Source organism: Hevea brasiliensis, chromosome 7, assembly GCF_030052815.1.
Source record: "Hevea brasiliensis isolate MT/VB/25A 57/8 chromosome 7, ASM3005281v1, whole genome shotgun sequence".
Taxonomy (NCBI): domain Eukaryota; kingdom Viridiplantae; phylum Streptophyta; class Magnoliopsida; order Malpighiales; family Euphorbiaceae; genus Hevea; species Hevea brasiliensis.
The window spans coordinates 10,231,287-10,253,691 of NC_079499.1; the positions used below are offsets into that span (position 1 = coordinate 10,231,287).

General features: G+C 32.0%; 2 protein-coding genes across 2 annotated transcripts; one reads left to right on the forward strand and one right to left on the reverse strand.

The window, feature by feature from the left end:
• Positions 1-8,236: 8,236 nt before the first annotated feature.
• Positions 8,237-8,806, reverse strand: LOC110668740 (uncharacterized). Its single transcript, XM_021830101.2, has one exon. It carries the CDS (start codon positions 8,804-8,806, stop codon positions 8,237-8,239), a length of 570 nt encoding a protein of 189 aa, XP_021685793.2.
• Positions 8,807-17,488: 8,682 nt separating this feature from the next.
• Positions 17,489-22,145, forward strand: LOC110668734 (transcriptional regulator STERILE APETALA). The gene is made up of 2 exons (XM_021830088.2): positions 17,489-17,820; positions 20,548-22,145. The coding sequence occupies exons 1-2, from the start codon at positions 17,587-17,589 to the stop codon at positions 21,688-21,690; spliced, it is 1,377 nt and encodes a 458-aa protein (XP_021685780.2). The 5' UTR covers positions 17,489-17,586; the 3' UTR covers positions 21,691-22,145.
• Positions 22,146-22,405: the final 260 nt, after the last annotated feature.

Sequence of the window (22,405 nt, forward strand, 5' to 3'; positions counted from 1 at the left end):
TGATTTGAAGAGGCGAGATATTGAGTATGCAGTGGGTGAGAAAGTATTCCTCAAGGTTTCCCTTTGGAAGAGGATTATGAGATTTGGCAAAAAGGGTAAACTGAGTCCTCATTTCATTGGGTCATATGAGGTTCTGGAAAGAGTGGTTCCTTTGGCATATCGTTTGGCACTACCTCCAGAGTTAGAAAAGATGCATAATGTCTTTCATGTGTCTATGTTGAAGAGATATCGATCAGACCCATCTCATATACTACCAGTAGAAGAAATTGAAGTGAATCCAGACCTCACATATGAAGAAGAACCCATAGAGATTCTGGCTTATGAGGTGAAGCAACTACGGAACAAGCATATACCATTAGTGAAAATGCTGTGGAATCGTCATTCGGGCCAAGAAGCTACTTGGGAACGAGAGGAGGATATGAGGAGACAGCACCCACAGCTGTTTAGAGACTGACACCATGTAAAATTTCGAGACAAAATTTATTTTAAGGAGGGGAGAATTGTAACACCCCTATTTGCATAGCTTGGTATATTTCACTATTCCGGTGACCAGTGTCGGTCCAGACAATTAAGGGGATTAGAACCATATCTAAGACAACTAGATAAGCCCTAAACACAAATAATTAGTAATTGTCAATTAGTTAAGTATAAATAAGAAAAACATACCACAAGAAGTTAAATGAACCGAGAGTCACAGCGATGGGTGACCTTATTGGGAAGGACTGCGAGGTCGATTTAAACTCAAATTTCATATCGTAAAATGTGACGCCGCGGTCCTTAGGACTATTGCGAACACAGTGGAAAAGAGAAAATCACGAAAAAGAATTATTAAGCCGGTCAAATAATTAGGTTAGGGATCCGGAAGAAATATTGAATTATTTGCAAATCGAATTGAACCGGCGAGGGGCAATTTGGTCAATTGACCCCGAGAGCTGACTCCTGACCTAACTGTCAAATAAAATCGGAGAAAAGAAAATTTCAGAATCGGGAATTAAATTAAAGAACTAATGGAAAAATAAATAGAAAAAAAAAAGAAAAGTGAAAAGTGATGACATCATGCATGACATCATGCATGATGCAATAAATATTATAATTAAAATTTAATTAATTTAATTTATGGTCTTCCTAAAGGATAATTCATAAAAAGAAAAGAAAAAAAAAAAGGTCCATCTTCTTCAAAGTTGCCGTCCTCCCTCTCTCAACTCTCCCTCTCCACAAAACTCCATTGAAGCTCATTGTTTGAGCTTGAAGAACCAAAAATTCCACCATAGAAAAGTTATTTACCATAGATAAAACTTGTTTGGGCAACTAGAAAAGAAGGTCCAAGGGAAAGAAAGAAGAAAAAAATTGAAGGAAAGGAAGATTAAAATTCTGCATTCAAGGTTAGTGATTCAACTTCAAATTTTTAGTTTAATTAATGTATTTATAGCATAAAGAACTTAGAAATATGATTAAAATGAAATAAAAGCAAGTGTGGAGGACTAGAAGTAAATTCGGTCAGCTAGGGTTTGCCATGGTAATGTATGAATTTGCTTGAATTAATAGTGTAGATAAACTTGTATGAGTGTTGAATTAATGTTGATATGCTTTGATTTAGTTAAATGTATCAATTAGTGTAGTTAGGGTTTTGGCACCTAGGGTTTGAAAGACAAAAATTTGGAGAAGTGGTCAAATGGTGTGTTTGACCTTGTTTGAGGTGAGAAATGGTCATTTGTGACCAATTGGGGTATGTTGGAAGTGTTGGAATTGAGTAGAGATTTGGATTGGATGTAGGCAGTATGCAGGCAGCATGACCAAGGTCCCTTTTAGGGACTAAAACTGAAAATTTACAAGCCCAATTGGTGTGAGGCCAATTGGGAATGAAACAAGATACAAAATGACACATTTTTCATTTAGGAATCATGCCCAAAAAGTGACTAAAACCTAGTGAACAAATTGACCAAATCTGGATTAGGCAATCTGACCTATACAAAAAATGACCAAATGAATAGTGTTTGTTCATTTGGCGATAACTTGGGCTAGACAGGTCTAAATGACCTAAAATTTTACCAGTAGAAAGCTGAGATATAGACCTAAAACTTTTATGAAGAACACAAGTCCAAATTATACTCTTAACCAAGTCATTTGGCCACCCAAATTTAGTGACCTAAAACTGCCCGAACCAGAATTTGCCCAGAAAATCTGGGTGAGGCCAATCCGGCAGCTATGATTCAAATGGCTATAACTTGAGCTACAAAACTCCAAATGGAGTGATTCAAAAAGGAAAATAAATTTAAGACAATAAGGAACAATTTCTATGAAGAAAACTTAGCCAAATTCTAATAGCAACATGACCAATGGAACAGTGCAACATAAGACACTAAAACTGAAATTTTGAAATTTTGCCTAAAAGACTTAAGTTTTGAGAAAACAACCAAAACTAACAAATTAGGTAACCAAAATGTGGTATGTGGGTGAATTTGGAATTTCTATACCTATTAAGCCTTAGAAAGTCAACAAATTGACTTGAATAGTATCGTGAATAGTAACCTCGAAATACAAAATTTAAAGAACGCCAAGTTTAGCATATTAAAGCTAGGTAAAAGTAGATTTGAATTTATTTTTTTGATTTGTGATAAGTTGTGATACTGAAACACTGTGAAACTGTATGTTTCAGTAGAAAAGAATACCGGGAAAAAACCCAAGGGATCGAGTCAAGGCCAAGAGGCGACTCGCTTAAGGTTTGTGCACAACATCAATATGCTTTAAAATTCATTTACAAAGTGCATGAAATGTGTATTATGCTTTTGCTTTGAATTGTTGAAAGTTTATTTGTGTATGTTTGAAATGGTAATAAATGTTTAGTAAATTGTTAAGATAAGTTTTGAAACCATAGTGTCATGACCATATATTTGAACACCTCACTAGCATGACTAGTGGGGGAAATCAGTTTCTAATTTTGATTCCTTCTCTGGCTGAAGTGTTGAGGTGTGTGCCAGTAGAAGAAGAAAAAGAATGGGTTCCCATATATTTGAGCTAGCTAGCCTTGTATTGTGACTTCTCCTTAGCCTCTGGCTACTGAGATGATATTTGTTTCGAATGGCATGATATAACTGTGTGTCTTTATAAAATTTGTTTTGAGACTTTTGAAATGAAATTGTTTGGATTAAAATCTTATAAATCATGTTTTGAATTTATATTTCATGTTCAGTTTAATTTTTGAATAAGTATGATTCAAATTCCACATAAAGATTATTTTAGTATGTTGTGCACCACTGAGTCCTAGTACTCAGTGATGGCTGTAACACCCTAGGCAAATCCCACATCGGCAAAACATGGGAGAGATACTGGGTTTATAAGTTGGTGGTTCGTAACCCCTAGTGACGCATTTTAAAACCGTGAAGGCTTCGGCCCAGAGCGGACAATATCACTAGTGAGCCGGGCGGTTACATTTGTGGTATCAGAGCTGCTCCGCATGCAACCTTGAACGATGGTGGGGCAAACCTCAGCGAGGACGCTGAGTCCCATAAGGGGGGTGGATTGTAACATCCTAGGCAAATCCCACATCGGCAAAACACGGGAGAGATGCTGGGTTTATAAGTTGATGGTTCGTAACCCCTAGTGACGTGTTTTAAAATAGTGAGGGCTTCGGCCCAGAGCGGACAATATCACTAGTGGGCCGGGGCATTACAATGGCTGTTATTGCTGTCACAGATATAGAGACTAGAGGAGCAGCAGAGTAAGTTGCTGAGGATTGAGGAGCTACCTGCCTTGAAGTCTATCGGGTATATTTTATACCCTGATTGTAAAAATTATTTTGATGTAGAAAAATGTATGTAACTGTATGGACATATAAAATTGGTTATGAGCAGTTGTATAAAGTGGTATAAAGTTGTATAAAGCTTGTGATAAATTTTGGTTTGGATTTCTCTTAATGTAAATTTTTGTAATGATGTATATAAATTGTTTTATCTTTAATGAAATATGAATAGAAGTATTTTTTTTAAATTGAATGAAATTGATTAATGGTATTTTGATGATTGTTGAATTTTGGAAATTGAGAAATGATGTTAAAATTGGTTGGGATGGTTGTGGAATTGATGAAGTTGTTGGGATAAATCATTGGAAGTGCTTTTTACAGGTATTTGAAGAACTATTTTCTCAAAATACAGACGGCACTCTGTCGAAATTTTTATAAAATTTGTGAAAAAATAAAATGGAACAAAAATTTTTACTAGTTTTAGAACTTTGAATAAATGATTTTAATATCTATTAGAAAATGCTCACCGCTTATAAAAGTAAGAAAATTGTTTTAAAATCCCTTGTAGGGTACTTAATGAGTTATCGGTAGGTGAAGTTCGGTAGTTCATTAGGTATTCTACGGGATCATGTTATGCCTTACAGAGGGGTAAGGTGTGACAAGAAAATACTCACAAACCATCCGAGAATAATCATCAATTATGGTCATGAAATACAGAGCATCGTTCTTAGAAGGAATTCTATTTGGAACCTATAGATCCAAATTGATATAATGCACCGTACCTCTAGTGTTGTGCATTGCCTTTTTATTAAACTTCACCCTAGTCACAATATTCACAAAAGTCTATAGTTTCTATTTTCTGTTCCTCCAACAAATTCTGCTTGCTAAACATAGATAATTCCCTCTCACTCATATGACTAAGACGCAAATACCACAATTAAGTATAATTCTCATTATTACTCTAATTCTTATTATTACTCCAGAATGCTACTACAACTTCCCCCTGAAACTGTACTGTCTTAAAGAAAATATGGACTTGAAATTGAATTGGCCTTCAAGAGTACCATAGAGCCCTGACATATTTTGAGAACTCTATTCTCTACAAGGTGTTTGTATCCATGAGAGTCTAATGTCCCAAAAGAAATTAAGCTCCTCTTTAGTCCCATTCCGTAGTTCTATCTCATCAAACATCCTCAATCTAATGTTACTGATACCACCAATAGGTAATGCATGATCATTCCTCAAGAATAACTTATCATTAATTTATTTGTAAATGATAAACCAATTTCTATATGGACACACATAGAAAGTATCACTAGCACTAAGAACTCGAGTATTGTCCCAACTCCTATATAAAATTTTTCCAACATTGTCACTGTCATTAGAACTATTAAACCTATCAACAACATTCACAGAACTCTCTAATTGCTTCCCCTTTTCATTTTTCAACTTGAGATAGTTTTTGTTATAGTGACTTTGCTTCTTACACTCTAACTAGTTAGCCTTTTTCATTATTGATTTTGATCTCACCTTACACATCTTCCTATTTGAAGATTTATTCATTGACTGTGTTGTTCCCTTGCTCACTAAACCCTCTCCCTCAGACCTCTATATTGTCTAAAAAATTCTTTTTTAACTCCTTCGATTTTAGTAAATTACTAATATTGTCCAGTGAAATACTATCTTTCTCACATCACAAAGTATCAACAAACGTCTCATGGGAAGGTCACAATAAACATAATACAAAGCACAGTCCTCACTATTAATATCAATATCTATAATCTTCAAAATCGTGATTATTTAATTAAATTCATCCAAATGTTCTTTAATTGGCATACCTTCTCTCATTTTGAGATTATGCAATCCTTTCTTCAGATAGAGGTGGTTTATTAACAATTTTGTAGAATATAGCTACTCAAATTTCTTCCATGTTGCTAATTTCATTTCGTTACTAGCAATCTCTTGTAGGTCATTATCAATGACGCTCATGTAAATTACACTCAAAGTTTTCTCCTTCAGATCAGCGTTATATGCCTTCTTCATATCCTGTGGAAAATTATCCTCTATTGAGTTTCATAAATCTTGCAGAATCAGCAAAGATTTTATGTTAATCTTCCACAAACTATAACTTGATCCTCCATTAAACTTTACCACCTCATACTTCATTGAAAAAGATGTCATCCTAGATTATTCTCGCACAATAGCCTGTTACTGGTTTAGAATAGACATACGAATCTAATACACATTCATAAATTAACGTGGTTCAACTATAAAGGTACAATAGAAAAGTTCCACTATAATGAAAAGAACAAGTTACAAATGTTCACAACTCTCCAAATCATACTCCTAGTAGGTTTACCCAAAATCACACAATCCACCAAAATAGGAAAAATATATAATATTTATACTAGATCATATTGCAGCATTGCCCCCACACCTCAATGACGCCAATGGTGAGTTTAAAGCCCGAGATAATTCCATTCGAGTAGCACCTCAAAATTTTCAGATCTGATTATAAATTTAGACTCATGAAAGGTATATTCAAAATTTAAGCCTCATAATAACAATTTATGATATAATTATATTCTAGACGGCTTGGAACAAAAAAATTTGCATGAAATTTGATTATGTTCCATAAATTAATTTATTTTTTCTGCAATTTATTTGTATTTTGATGGTCTTTAGAAGAGGTGCATGTGCTTTGCAAGAGCAAAAGATGCTATATATAATCTAGCAACTTGGATATTGATTGTCTAGGGGGAGAGATGATGGTGTATGGAAGTCTATTTATTGACTAGTGGTGACCGGTGATTAGTGAATTTCTATTTAGTGGTGGGGTTTGTATGTCTCTTTTGTCCCATTTTTTCAAAAAGGAAAAAAAAAATGTTGGGCATCTCTTAATGGTGAAATGCTCTTCAAACGAAAATATAAGCATCTTTTACTCTGGTTGGAGCTTGTCTCTTTGTGTCTGCAAAATTGCTTAAAGAATGATTATGCATAATTTCCGCTTAAATGTATGAAATTTACCTGTAGATGAGTATTGAGTCTAAACTTTGCAATCTAACCACTAAACACTATCAATACACAGGAAAAGTGCTCTAAGAAAGCGTTGATGGTCTCCTTGATAAGCCTCTTTCATTGCTTAAATTTATAGCAAGCAAAGAGAATCGTCTTAAGAGTTGATGATCTCCTTGATGAGTCTCTTTCATGATTAAAGTAAGCTGCTGACAGAGATGGGTATGTTTATGACATGTATACCTATTTTTGTTAACAAGTTACCAATCCTTATGAACAAGGATTATTGGCCAACTCATAAGTTGTAAAGACATGCATGATCTTGAAGAATTATTAGGAACAATCAGACAACTCATAAGCTAGTTAAAACATGATCCTATTACGATCTTGGGATCCAAATTTTACACTGTTAGACAAACATAGCTTATCAAAAAATGCCCTCCCAGCCCTGGAACCCATAAAGGAAAAGATTGGAATCTTGAGCCTAGCACGTGGAATTTGAACGGGTAAATGTCTTAGCTAATCCATGGTCCCAGCTTGAAGTCTTTTCTCAAGTCATATTATAATGTCACAAATTAGACAAGTTTGTGAGCAGAGGTGTGACCAAGGAGGCTATAGCGGATTTGATCAATTTACTTTATTTGTCTTTTTTCCAAAGACCTGGAGTCAAGAAAGTAATTGCTTTGTTCCTTCTTTCCAAGCCAGTCAGAAAATGAAAATGGCAACAAATCTATTCAACATTTGAAAAATAATAAAAATTTTACATCTTTCTTCAATGGTTAAATACATATCATTGACAAATTTTTATATAGTAAAATTGATGTACATACAATAAATTCATTATAACTGTTAATTATGGTGGGACTCGTGTGAAACTCACCACAATTAACGGTTACAATAAAATCATTGTATATACATTGATTTTACTATATAATTTTTCATCAATTATCTGATAGGTTGGTAGGTTTCAGGTTTGAGTCTCCACTCGCTTGATCCTTATAAAAAAAATAATAAAAATTAGAGCAGTGAAAGTAGATGATGGATTTGAAATTATATTTGATTTGCCTGCCTCTAAAATTGATTAATTAGAGTAATTTGGAGATATAATTTCTCTATGGACTCCAGACATCTGGCACTGAAAGTGATTAATTAAAATTTTAATGTGTTTTTAGTTTATAGTTTTATAAAGGGTTGGTGAAGGTAGGCATCTTTTACGAATAGGCCATAGGGGGCCACTTGATGCAGAAACAGGTGAAAGGCAAGTCCCTTTCTGGGAGAGTGGAAATTATCCTTAAAGTGAACTGCATAATTCTTTACAGGATAACACTTCTCAATGGAACACAATTCTTCAGAAAATTAACATTACAAGAAACCATACAAAGGCTTGTAGGAGATTTATACACAGTCAAAATTATGGAGACCCAAAGATTAAGAAAATTTAAACATACCAAAAAGTCCTAAAAGATCTTAGTAAGTCTGCTACTAATAAACAAAGACTTGTTGAGCTTCAAATTTGATTCCTTCTTTCATTTTTCTTATAAAATCTTCACATTTCTTGTTTAACTCTTCTGCACTCAACAATCCAGCTTCTTCTTCTTGTTCATCTTCCTCAATTTGATCATCAGCTATGTCTTGTGTGATCAAGTGAACATTTCTTACTACAGTCAAAGACTTCTGTTGCATTTCTTGCACTTCTTTAACTTCCATGGCGACATATTTTTCCTCTGCAACCTCTGTTTTCAACTCTGACAATTCAATTGATTTCTTGGGGCTCCCTCCAATCTTTATGCTGCTCTCATCAATAACATGATTAGTTTCTTGAGGTTGAGAATTGTTCATGAGACCTGAAATCTTGACAATTAAAACAAGAATCCCATTGCAAAGAAGGAACATGTAGTTCTTGCCCATCTTGCAGCTAAGCAATTGCATTAACTTGAATATGAAAGGAAATAGTGAAGAACAAAGCAGTATCACAGAGAACAAATACAATAGGTGGGTATTGCTGAATTTGCTCAAATTAGCTTGGTGGTTTTGGTGCTTGACTGGTTCCATTTTCTTTCAACAGGAGCTGGTGGGTAAAAGTAACGAAGGCAATTCTTTCAAGAGGAGCTGGTTGGTTTAGCTATGGGCTAAAAGGAGATGGCGGGTAATGGGTATTTATAGAAAAGATAAATAAAATAAAAGTTGTTAGATACCTCAGTTAATTTCCACTTTTTAATTTATTGGCAGAATTGCCCTTCTCATAAGTTAAAATAGATCTGAATCTCTGGGTATTTTAGGAACTGAGCAAGTCAGCCACCTCCTTTGTGTGGCTAGATTTTTTAAGGCGACTTTACTGTCTTCAATATCAATAATAATGAGTTTAATGTTACTTTTAATTTCTTTTCTTCTTTTTACTTTCTAATTCAAGAAAAGGGAAAGTGGCTTTGTGATGCAATAATATTTGCTGCAATTCAATTATATATATATATATATATATATATATATATATATATATATATATATATATATATATATATATATATATATATATATATATATCTTTCAATCAAATTGAGTATCAAGAAAATTATTACTTGCCTTCTGAATTTAATTTTCAAAATGTGATTATCAAACTTAGGATTCGTTTATTTTACAAAAAAATATATTTTTTAATATTTTTTAATATTTAAAATATTTAAAAAAATAAAATTAAAGAAAAATTAAGTAATTTTTTATTTTTTAAATTTTAATAATTTTATTAAAATATAAAAATTTTATATTTATATAATATAAACATGTATTTATTGGCTAAGATGAAAGAAAATACATTTTCAAAGTAGAGCACAATTTACAAATATTGTGAATGAAAGCCTTCAAACCCACAAACCCTTTTTACACCCAAAACACTCACACAATTAATGTAGCAAATTATAGTCACTTTGAGAATATGGCTAATTATTTTATATTCATTAACCCAATTTTGGTCCTACATCATAAAGAAGAATCCATCATATCTTGATCAACTTCTAATCAAGATTTTAAGATGATTTTTCTAACTTCACTTGACGAATAACATGTCCCAAAATCTTTTAAGCATTATGTGAAGATTTAACAATTCAAGACACACTATATACCAGATGCCATGAAAAACTAATTTACTAGGCTTCTTTCTAAGTTTGAAGAAGGAACTAATATTTTCTCTGTAGCTGCAAAGGTCGTGTTTTGTTTTTTCATATTTGCTTCTGCCATTGACGAAGGAAGAAGACTGGACAGATTTCAACACAATTTTGTTGTTAACTATCTAATTAAAAGCCTTAGTTCAAATTTTTACCCTCCCTGAATGATGTTGTTCTTACTAGAAAAGTTTAGTTAGATGGCGTTTGGATTAGAGGTTTGGGGTAGTTGATGGAGATTTCATATCAACAACTACTTTAAATACGTTTGATAAATGTATAAAACAGATACTGTTAAGTTGATATCTCATACACCTTTGAACTGCTGTATTTCAAAGAGTTGTGAAATTAAAGCTATTCTCCATCAGTTGCTGTTCTTTCAAGATAAAAAGACTACTTTACCCTCTCTCATAATATATTTTTATATTATTAGAATGTATATTACCCATATTTTCTTATATTATATATTTTTATTTATCTATTTCAAAAATAAAATAAATATAATGCAATAAATCAAAAGTTATATGATTATTTTAATAAGAAAATAAATTATATATATATACCATTATTAGTTATTTTACACACTAACAATAACAATTAGACAGTTTTAATATAAATCAGCTATTATCAATTAACAGAAACAACTATTAGTTATCAGCTGTATCCGATAGTTAAATCAAACATGTTCTTAGTAAATAATAAAAAAATTTAATAAATAATTCGCAAATACATTATGATATGTAGAAAGTTATTATTAAATCAAATTATGAAAAAAAAGAATTTTTTTAATGTTTTTAATTTAAATTAAATTTATTTATTTTTCTTTTTATATGATTTGAATGAATTATTAATTTTTTAAATTTTAAATAAAAAATTTTAAAAAAATTAAATGTAAATTTCTAAATTTGAAATGGAAATAATTGACATTAACTAATAGAATCTGATAATTATTAACAAATAAAATTAATGATAAGTAATTTTAAATTTATGAAACCTTCATTATGAAAAAAAAAATATTTGAAAATTTTTGTAATTGTAAAAATTAATATATTTTTAAGAATTTAAAGGATATTGGATATATAAAATTGAAAATGGAAAATGAACTTTGCTCAATGGATACAAAAGGCCTTAGGCCCCAACAAATGAGGACTAGCCCATTACACAAACACAGAAGTGAAAGGGCCTCGACTGCCCCCCACAAGCCTTTTTAGGACCCATGACCACTGCCGAAAGCCGGTTTAGAGGTTCATGCCCCTCCCTTTCAAAAACAAATTTCTAGACATTGCAATTTTATCTCTTTTTCTCTGGAATTTTTTTTTTTTTTTAACTGAAGATAAAAGATTTCCATTGAAAAGCCTGAAAGGCATCCACATCCAACAGTTTCTCCGGCGCTGGAGAAGGATGAATCCAAGACAAGGCATAAACAAAAGCATTCCTGGCTGGCTAGCTATTCAGATGCACCATTTGTTGTTCTTCGCACATTGACTAGCCAGAAAAATATATATATATATATATATAAAAAAAAGACCAAAAACAGGGGTGGAATCTATTACTGCTTGGATCTTCTACGATCAGTGACCAACGCAGAAATTCAATTTAGAGAATCTAAATAAAATACGTAATTTATGAAAATAATATATACATAAAATAAATATAAATTGATAAGAGATTTTTTTTTAAACAAAATTAACTTGGTAAAAAATCAAATAGAATTGCTATTAAATAAAAAAATATAATGAATGCTTAATTTAAAAATGACTAAACTTACAATATATTAATGGCCTAAAAATTAAAAAAAAAATTGTCCAATTTATCTCTTTTTTTAAAATAATAATAAATATAAAATTTAATTAAAATTATAGATTAAAAAAACAAATTACATGATTTTAATTTATAAAATAAAACTTTTTTCTAATTTGAGGATGATAAAATTATAGTAAGAGAGATTCTAACAGTAATGAGGTTATAAAAAGAAAACTACTAAAATTTTAAATTTTAAATTAATGAGAGAAATGTGCTTAGATTTCATTTGATAATTTTGTTTAATAATTTAAATTTTAAAAAATAAAAAATTAGTGAATAAGATAAAAAAAATTTTTAAAAAAATGCCAAGAGACAATGATAGTTTAGAATTTTTTTAACAAAAAAAGATTTATATTTCGCTTTTAATATCATTTTTTCAACGAGGCATTAAAGAATTTATAATTTTTTTAATATAAAATTGGTATTCAACTCTTAAAAAATTTTTAAATTATGAGGAACTCAATGCCACATCAAACTTAAAGGTATTAATAAAAAAATTTTATTTTTTTTATACTACCACTATTATACATTTTTAAAAAATTTTAAAATACTTATTAAAATATTTTTGCCCAGTGCCCCCATAAAATCTATTAGGTAATAGTAAACAAATTTTCTTTAAAAACTACCATTATACCTAAAAAACTTTGAAAACTCATGGGCGCCATTAGCCCCTTAGGCCAAGTGAAGATCCGTCACCACCCACAGCCCATCTCCTCTTTTGAAATCTGGTTCCAGAACTTGAAAAGGGATAAGTGAATCAGTTAGGAATCGAACTTTTTGGACCTTTGATTAATGGTCAAAAGAATTGCAACTTCGAACGTGGCATAAGCTTTTGTTAATTGTTTGCATGTTAATCCATTGAGTGTGTCAAAAAGTTGTATAGCTTTTTCCTCATGCATGTGTATGACTATAAACATGTTAGAGGATTCCCAAATTAACTGATAGATTAAATTGAAATTGAAATGCTTGAATGAAACTAAAAATAGACAATCAACCAAATTGAAATCAATATTGGCTGTTGATCTAAGCTAGGAATTGAAATTGAAATAAGGACAATTGAACCAAGACATATTGTTGTCTGTATCGTCGCTTGGATTGGTTGGAGGCTGTACTTGGGATTGTGGATTTGGATTATGGACCAGGCTTATACTTGGGATTTTTGAAGGTTTAAATTAATTTTAATCTTAAAATCCATTAAATTAATAGGTACAAAAATAAAATTAATTCGAATGTAAATAGTAAAAATGAAATTATAAGTTTCTACGTATTGTAAACCATCTACGAAGTCGAGTCAGAAAATTATTTTTAAGGGATCAATATTATATATAATTGATTTAATATATTATTTAATTATAATTATTTTTTATATATTTTTTTATATTTTATATATTTTAAAGGATTAATATTATATATTTAAAATTATCACAATGGAGTGTAATTAAATTAAAATTTTTTGAAGTATGCTAATACTTTAAAAAAAATTTTTGAACACATAAAGCAAAATAAATAATTCTAATAGTTTACATTACTTATATTTTAATAAAATAATATAATTATTTTTTTAAAAAGTTAATAATTAAAATAAAATAATTTTGAGTAAAATAAAATAATATATATATATATATACAAAGAAAATTTTTAAAAATTGGTGGCCAAAGCTCCCCCTATTCTCCCCTCCCTCCGCCCAAATTACCCTTGTAGTCTATATACACAGCACTGCTAACCCAACTAGCTTCCTTTTGCTATCAAAGGAAACAGCGAAAGAGATAAATATAGTATCCTGAGGACGAGAAGACCATAGGAAAAGGGTTGTGTGGGGCTTGGATTTTGCAATTGTGGATATATTCTATGTTCTTTGAAGGACGCTACCCCTTACGTTTGGGACTTCATTAATTGCATATGTTATGCATTCTTTGAAGGATGCTACCATTCTGGTTTGGGATTTCAATAATTGAATAGCGATAATTTATAGCTTTTCAAATGTACCAAGCCACTAATGATTCATTAGCCTAGTAGTTAGGTGGGCTTGGAAGAGATTTCATGTTCAATGAAAGTTGTAAATATATTCGTTTGATTTGGAGTCTTACAACACGTTATTTGACTCTTATGATTTTCAGGCTATGATTATTGGGATATTTACTTTTGATTATAATATGATTCTATTTAAAAATTGAAATTAGAACTAAATTTTTATTTTTTAAAATAAAAATTAAGAATTTTATTTAAAACACAATTTTGATTCTGATTTAATTTTAAACAATTTCAATATAATTTTAGTATAATTTAATTTTAATTTTATTTCAATTTCAATTTAATTATTAATTTATACACCTAAAATTATATTATTCTTATATTTATTTTAAATTTTTTTATGACTTAATTATGTCGAATTAATTTTTATAACTTGAAAGTCACCAACCACAAAAAATACACTTTTTCAAGTATAAATAAAATTATAAATATATTAAAATCTTCGTATAATTCATAAATATAGAATATTTTGTGATTGAAATATATTTTTATATAAAATAATAAATTAAAATATATAATTTTTAAAATATAAAAATAAAATATGAAAAATATTAAAAATTGAGGGTTAAGTAGAAAATGAATATTATTATAAAGACAAAAGAAAAAAGAATAGGCATCGTAAGGAGAGCCCATAGAAATCGTTGTCAAAAAGGTCCATTCACTGATGTGAACAGCTGTAGCTAGTTCATAGTTGGTAGGTCCGTCCAGATTCTGACAGATTTTAGGAAACTAGACTAGCCTGATAGCACCTCCCCTAAAAAGGCATGATACGTTGTACTTTCCTTCCATTGGTGATGCGGAGGGTTTTGCATTGTGGCATTTAAAGCAACCAACCAAACAATCCCTTATTAATTCACCTTTATTACTTGTATATTCCATTTCAGTATCGGTATTAAGACATGAGCATGCCATCTTCCTTTTATGTCCCATCCACGTTCCAGTCAAAAAGGAACTGAACGCCTATGCATGTATTAGCCTGCCTTTTATTTATTTATTTTTTAAGTTATTATAAAAATAATATTTAATTATCTTAATATTTTTATAACTAAAATTATTTTTTAATTAATATTTTTAAACAAATATATTAATAACCTAAAATTATAATTTAATTAAAAAAATACAATGGCAGTGTTTTCGGGAGCAATGGTTATCATTGTGGAGAAAAACATAAGAACATTCTGCCATAAAACAAATGATTCTTTCTAAAGGAAAAAAATTGCAGCCATGGACAGTTATCTCAAATGATGTTCAACTTTGTTCTATAAGTTATTAAATTTATAATTTAATAATTGAATTATCAGATAATATATAAAATTAGTTTTAAAAAATTTAAGTTGCAAGGAGGAGTGATGAAATTTCAAATTTAAGTTGGTAAAATATTTAATTTAGTTCATGTATTTATTAAAAATTTTTAATTTAATTTATTTTTAACTTTTTATTTAATTTGCTTTAAAATTTTTTAATTTAAATTTAATTTAATTTAAAAATTAAAATTTATGAACTAATTTCTTATTTTTTGTTAAAACAATAAGAAATTTAATTTATTGATTTTAGAATTAAATTTTTTATTTAATCTTAAAAATTAAGAAATTCGATTCCTTAATTTTCTTGATTTTTAAATTAAATTCAACATAAATTAAAATTTTTGAGTTAAATTAGATAAAAAAAATTAAATATAATTTAAATTAAACTTTTTTTACAAGTATATAGGTGTAATTAAACTTTAGGCCAATTAGAGTTTTTTATTTATTTATTTTAAAATTATTTATTTTTATAATAAAAAATAAAAAAAATATTTCTCACTATATAACTCATTAATTATATATATATATATATATATATATATATATATATATATATGCATATTTCTTTTTTCAATCCCTAAAAAATTTTAATTAGATTAGGTGGGTGGAAGGTGGAAGTTAGTTAATAAGACTATTACTACTTTAGTACAATTAGTTTTATTTATTCAAGATGATATTTGGTATAATCATTAAGGTTGACTTGGACTGCCTGTTGACCTGTCTTGTGGGAGTTCAATTTTAATTTTTCAATTTAGGTTTTTGCATGGAAAAATGAAAAAGAATAATAAATCAAATGTGGGTGGTCCACGCGTAATTGACTTTATCTTAAATTTGTCACCTTTTTATCTATCATCTATGTCCATATAATTGTTTAATAAAATCCTTAATAATTTTTTATCATTTATATTTTATAATTTATAAAAAATTAATATTTTCACGATGAATAGATTTTTTTTTTCTCTCAATAATGCTCTCTCTAATGTTGAATTTGAGTAGTGAAATTTTTTTTTAATACTCAATTGAAAATTAATTTAATAATAATAGTGAGATTTGTTATGAATGGTTCAAGATTGAAAATTTATTAATATAATTTTCTTTTTTAATATTAAAAAATCGTTTAACATGTATTTAATTTTATGAAGAAACAAAACTTTAAAAAATAATTAATAATTTTATGCATTTTTTTAAAAAAATATTTTAAAATCCATGCATGGTGAGTAGATTCAATACTAAACACACGTTTTGTAAATATGGAACTAAAATTCTAAAAATGTGTAAAATGAGAAGCAAACTAAAAATGGTGGTGGAAAGGAGCATGAAATGACAAATCTTGCATTGTAATCGGCCTATAAGGTATCATCAGCTTGGCCACCACACAGGCGAATCATTGCTGGAATTCACAGCCTCTATAGATTCTATAGAACAAAATTGTACATAGCTAATAATCATCACAAATCATATGCAATTGCAGACATGAGGGACACCTTCTTCACGCTTGATTTTAAGTTTTTATCACGTTTTTGTCCAAATTTCTTCTCTACCATAAATCATATGCTTTCTTCTTTCAACTGCTTCTTTGCCTCCTCTTCCTCCTTCTATCTCCACCCCAACTCGGGGCAGGATTATTAGGCTTTTCTACTCTTTGTCCACTAAAGTTAAAACCAATGATCTTTGAATTTTGGTTTCTGTTTGAGGATCAAAAGTCAAGTATCTTCCATTTCCCAAATCATTTCCTTTCTTTTTTTTTTTCTGTTATCCGTTAGGTATTTTTATATGTTGGTTGAAGAGAGAAATGAAATCTGAACCAGGATTTGGTTAAAATTTTTAATTTACAAAGACCAAATCTTTTGAAAACGGGCACTAGAGATTGGAGTGATTGACCGATATGACCTGTAACACTGTAGCTTTTCAGTAAGCTTGCAGTGAACCAAAGGTTCAGGTGCGACTAGCAATTGAGGTCCCCCACAACAAGAGGGCTAGAGGTCACCGTGAGATGGAGGATACTTGATACAGTACCTAGCTATCTAAGTAGTCCCCAAATTTTACACTATAAAAAGAATCAAAACACAATCAAAATCATTATATTAATTACCCCATTTATATTAAAAAATAGGAAGGAGAAAAGGATAAAAAAGTACAATATGAAAGTTGGTCCAAAGAAATGTACGCGTAAAAAGGCACCTGAAAACACCATGGCTCAATGAAATGCCCACAAGTCTGTTTCATGAACCTGAAGAAACTGAGGCTTTTTCCCCGCCGTCTTTGCAGCCAAAAACCACAAAAAATTAATAAATAAAACCATTTATATGCATATTATCTACTTGCAAGATGCACTAATTAAAAAAAATTAAATTATTATATATATATATATATATATATATATATATATATATTTCCAAACACCCTCTTTTGGGACCCTCATTCTGCTTCTTTATCTAGACCTTTTTGTGATTTTGTCCTTGTTTCTTCGCAGCCCATATCGTCTTTCTTTCTTTCTTCTTTGATAGTCTATTTCATTTGTTATATAATTGATTGATTAATGTCTTCTTCTTCTTCTTCTTCTTCTTCTTCTTCTTCTTCTGGCAACAGTGGGAATGGTAATGGAGGTGTTTATGGTGGAGAATACGAAGGGCCGTCAAGGTCCCGTCCACGTGCCAATAACGAGGCCTGGCCTGAGCATTTTGTGGAGGCTCTTGCTGCCCAGGTCGCTATTGATGCTTCTCGCATTTTTGGCCGCCTCGCCGCAGCTCAAGCTATTGTCAATGTGTTTCAGGTATGTCGTTCTTGATCTTGATGTATATTTATTCACTAATCTCTTTATGTATGAATAAGAATTTACCATGTTTATGGTTTGTTGAGGATTCTTGATTGAGATCTTGTTTGTGATATTGGGTTTGATTTCTTTAGATAATATTGGTAATCAGTTAGGCTGCAGAGAGAGAAGTAGGCAAAGCTATAATTTACACTTTTTTACACTATTACCAGCATCAGCAACTCATTGTTCCGAGAATGGACAAAATCTTGGTCTAGTCAAAGTGCTGCTTGGGACCCTGCAGAATCCTATAGTTTCATAAATTCCAATTTTCATATTATGATTTGAGATTCCTTTTCGTTTTTTAAATTCAATACATACAAGCTGGGAAACTGAAAAAATGCTGACATTGTAATGTGCCTGGATTTATACGAGCATCCAAGGAGAAACTGAGCCTTTGGAAACAACTGCTTTTGATGGGTCCTTTCCTAACTAAATTTATGGTCTCTTTCAGATTCTGTAATTTCAATATCTTTGCAAATTTACTTCTTCCCTTTTCTCATTGCAGATGGTATTATAGATGGTCTATTTTTGTGCCCCCTTTTCATATCTTGAGGAAAAGGGCTTTTTTGGGCTTGCATTTTCCTTTCCCTTTCTTGGCATGATCCTTTTAAGCTCTAGAATCCCCTGCCTTTTTGACTGAACTTTCTTATCTCCCTAGAAAATCTATCCAAGATACTTTTATAAACTAAAATGTGGATAAGACATTTTTAAACCCACTTTCATAGAAGCTTGATTTAAGGGAAGGGTCTACTCTAGCTTTTAGCCAGTAAGCAACTTACTCTATTATAGTTCTGTTAGTTTTGTTTGGCATTAAGTTTTATTAGACCTTAGAATTACTTTTACTGTTTTAGATACTGTTAAGAAAGTAATTTTAAAAAAAATTATTTTAATATTTTTATAATTAAAATTAATTAAATTTAATTTTTAATTATTTTTTAATACCCTTCAATTAATATATTTAAAAATATAATTTTCTCAACAAGCAAACCCTATTACTAGATCCTATCCTTTCTGCTTTTTCAAAATTTGAAATACCCTTTTTATTTATAGCAAAATAAAGGAAGATGTTAAATTTGAATTTTTTAGAAAGAAGAAACTTTTTTAATTAATAGTATATATTAGTATTATTATTAAAATAGTCCTGTATATTAGGCTTTAAAATGGATCTCATCAACTTGATTGTTGTAGTAGTGGCATCAGTCAAAAGCCAGCATGTGCAATGCCAAAAAGCACATGGAGCCCAATGCTGGTTTTATAAACTGATGTCTCCTTGTCACTTCAGAGATAAGTTCTTCTCGCTGCCGCATAAGCCCAGAGCAGTTGGTGACTTCTCTTTTGTTTTTTCTTTTCTTGTATGACTCTCGAGGTTCTTTCTTCTTATTATATATACTATTTTTATTTTCCATTTTTTGCCCTTTTTGGGAAATCATTGATCCACGTGAGATTCAGTCTCTACCCTCAAAAACCATTCTTAAATTTTAAAATTAAAAGAATTATTTTTAACAGATAGGTACGTAGGTCTATAAACTCAGATGGGTATATATGTACAGTATAGAGGTATACGTAGCTATGTTGTGTGGGAGGTAGAAGTTGGGGAGAGAGTAAAAGAAATAGCAGGAAAAGGTGAGTAAGCGAGGGAAGATATAGATTCGCTTATATTAACGAGACAGGCCATTGGCCAACCTTTCTTGGAAATGAAAGAGAGAGAAATATTGTGGGAAAGCACGCTTCAAGTTGTAATCCTATGTTTTATACATTTCTGTATAAGCTTTTTCATCAATATATATATATAAATTTATAGATGTCTATAATAAATATTAGTTGGACCACAGCTAATGGGGTTTTGTCCTTTTCTGTTCTTCTCATAAATTTCCCTCCTTTTCAACTACCCCACCAAAATTTTCCTATTTGCTCTTTCTCTCTCTTTTGCGAGTGCTAGACCCAATAGAGCTTCTGTTTTTTTAATTATATTTTGTGTTTGTCTCTTCTTGCTTGTTCTTTTACCTCTCTCTTGTCTCATGGAAAGATTGTGTATGGATGTCGCATTGTACTTGGTGTACTTTTCTGAAGCATGAATTGAATAGTAACAAAATCTAGCAATAACAACATAACAATAAAGAGGGAGGTGTTATAGTCTCTCCCTGATCGTAGGATGTGTAGGATGCGTGATGAAGTTCTTGTACACCACTACATGTCTTTGTCTTTGCTACAAGACAAGTCTATTCTCCTTTAATAAGAAACACACTTCCCATCCTTCCTTTTTTTAGAATTCTGACTGCTTCTGTGTCTCTGATTTCTGAACCAAAAACGTCAGCCTGAAAATAACCTTCTCTTTCGTTTTGCTGAACGTTCACATGCCAAACATGTCATTGCTTATTTCACGTCCTTTGCTGCTCTGTTCCTACTGATCTATTGATCCTATCCCCATACCTAATGATTTTGGATCTTTATTCTGCCCAGCTTACCTAATTCCATATAATCTAAATTGACTGGTGAATCCAATAATTTTTAAAGCAAAAAACCTGCCATATTAAATAAGAATACAAAGATGAGTTCAAATAATGGAAAATTTTGGAGCACATGAACCTGAGATGTGCTTACTTTGTTTTTATGAGGGTTCCTGCATGATGCTACGTGCATGCATGGCTGTCCTTTTATTTTAATGGGTGTTTTCTTTGCTTCCAGGTCTGTCGCACGTGGAGAGCCGTCTCCAGCTCCGATCTCCTCTGGCACCGTCTCTCTCGCCGTATCTGGGGCCGCACTCACCTCCTACATGACACGTGGCATCAGGAGTACATTTACCGCCATCGGACGGCTGGGAACTTCCGCAACCGAATAACAACCCATTTTACTCTTCACTACGATCCTGCTGATGTCGACGATCCCGACGATCCAGATGCCCACACGTGCCGCTGCCTTGCTCTTTCTGATCACTATCTAGCCTGTGGCTTCGCCGACGGTGCCGTCCGCCTGTTCGACCTCCACACGCGTCTGCATTCGCGCACCTTCCGCCCCGAGCCCCGCGACCGCCTGGGCCGCTTCTCCCGCGCTGTCTCGGGCATCATCATAAACGACGCGCGCTTGATTTTTGCTACATTAGATGGTGACATACACGTGGCAATTATAAACAACAATGCAGCCCCACGTAGGGTCCACTTTGGTGAGGTGGTGACTGACGGACCATTACTGGACTTCACGGGGCGTGGGCAATGGTGGGTAGGCCTCCACGCTGGAGTTCCGGGCCGGGCCTTTCACATATGGGATGGCAACACCGAACAACTCACCTTCGTTGGCGGTGCGCTGACGGATCCAAACTCAGTACTTGCCTGGCACACATTAGCCGAGTTAACCGAGTTAGTAGGGCGAGTCAGGGTTACGAACCATGAATCGGCGGTGGCATGCACGAGTCAGAGATTGATGGTATTTGATCTGAGGAACCAAGGGGTAATATTGCATCAGGAGGAGCCCAATAGAGGAATCATAGTGAGCTGTTTCGATGTGTGGAACGATGCGTTTGTGGTGGTGAATAACAGAGGCATGGGTATCGTGCGCAGGGTGAGCACATTACAGGAGGTGTGCAGGTTCAACGTGAGGCTACAGAGGGGGTTGATAGGGTGCATTAACGGAGGTTACGCACTAATATGCGCGGGGGGTGTAATTAGGGTATGGGAAATAGAGCAGCGTGGAGGAGAGTTATTACGGGAGTATTTGTATAGCTTGAGAGAGAGAATAGGAGAGGTCAACGCCCTGGTGGCAGACGATAGACACGTGGCAGCATCATCAGGTGATGGGTCAATACACTTATGGGATTTTGGGGCACAGTGGTAAGAGTAGGACTAGGACCCGAGGGAAGGGTAGGGGGCGTAGGGTAGCGAGTATTAGCTAGTTGGGATGCTGACGCATAAGGCTAGAGTTGGTAATAGGGACTAATAACTGACTTTAGGTTTTGAGAGGGAGAGGGGGATGTGGATGGGCGTGTGTGTGTGATACGCAGTTTTGGGGACTTTTTAGGTTTGACCCTATTGAGTAGGATGTTCCTTCCCTGTTACAGTCTCTCTCTCTCTCTCTCTCTGTTTGTCTCTATGTTCAAGTATGGTGATTTGTAGTTGTAATGCAAGGGACTGGGATGTCTTCGAGCTGTTCCTTTCATTGTACTTTAATTAATTTCTAATTGTGACCTTTTGAATTGGACAGGGGTAGGCATTTTGAAATTTGCAGTACAATTTGATCCACATGTTTTGTATTCTTTCTCTTTCTTATGAAAATTTTATGCTTTTGACCAAGGTCTCCATCGCCGATGACTTTTGGCCCCTCTGCTCTGCTTTGCATGTTGGGTTGGTGTCAATTTCATCACTGTGAAGCTTGGATTTCCTGTAGATTTTTTCTTTCACGAGGTAGACATACCCACACTTTAGATTAGGGACAGATATGGATTACATTTTAAAATTATAATAATTTTAAGAAAATTTTTATTTTTATATAACTTAAATGGACACTCCATATCTAACATGTAATCTAGGAGTTATGTTTGATTTTAGCAAAG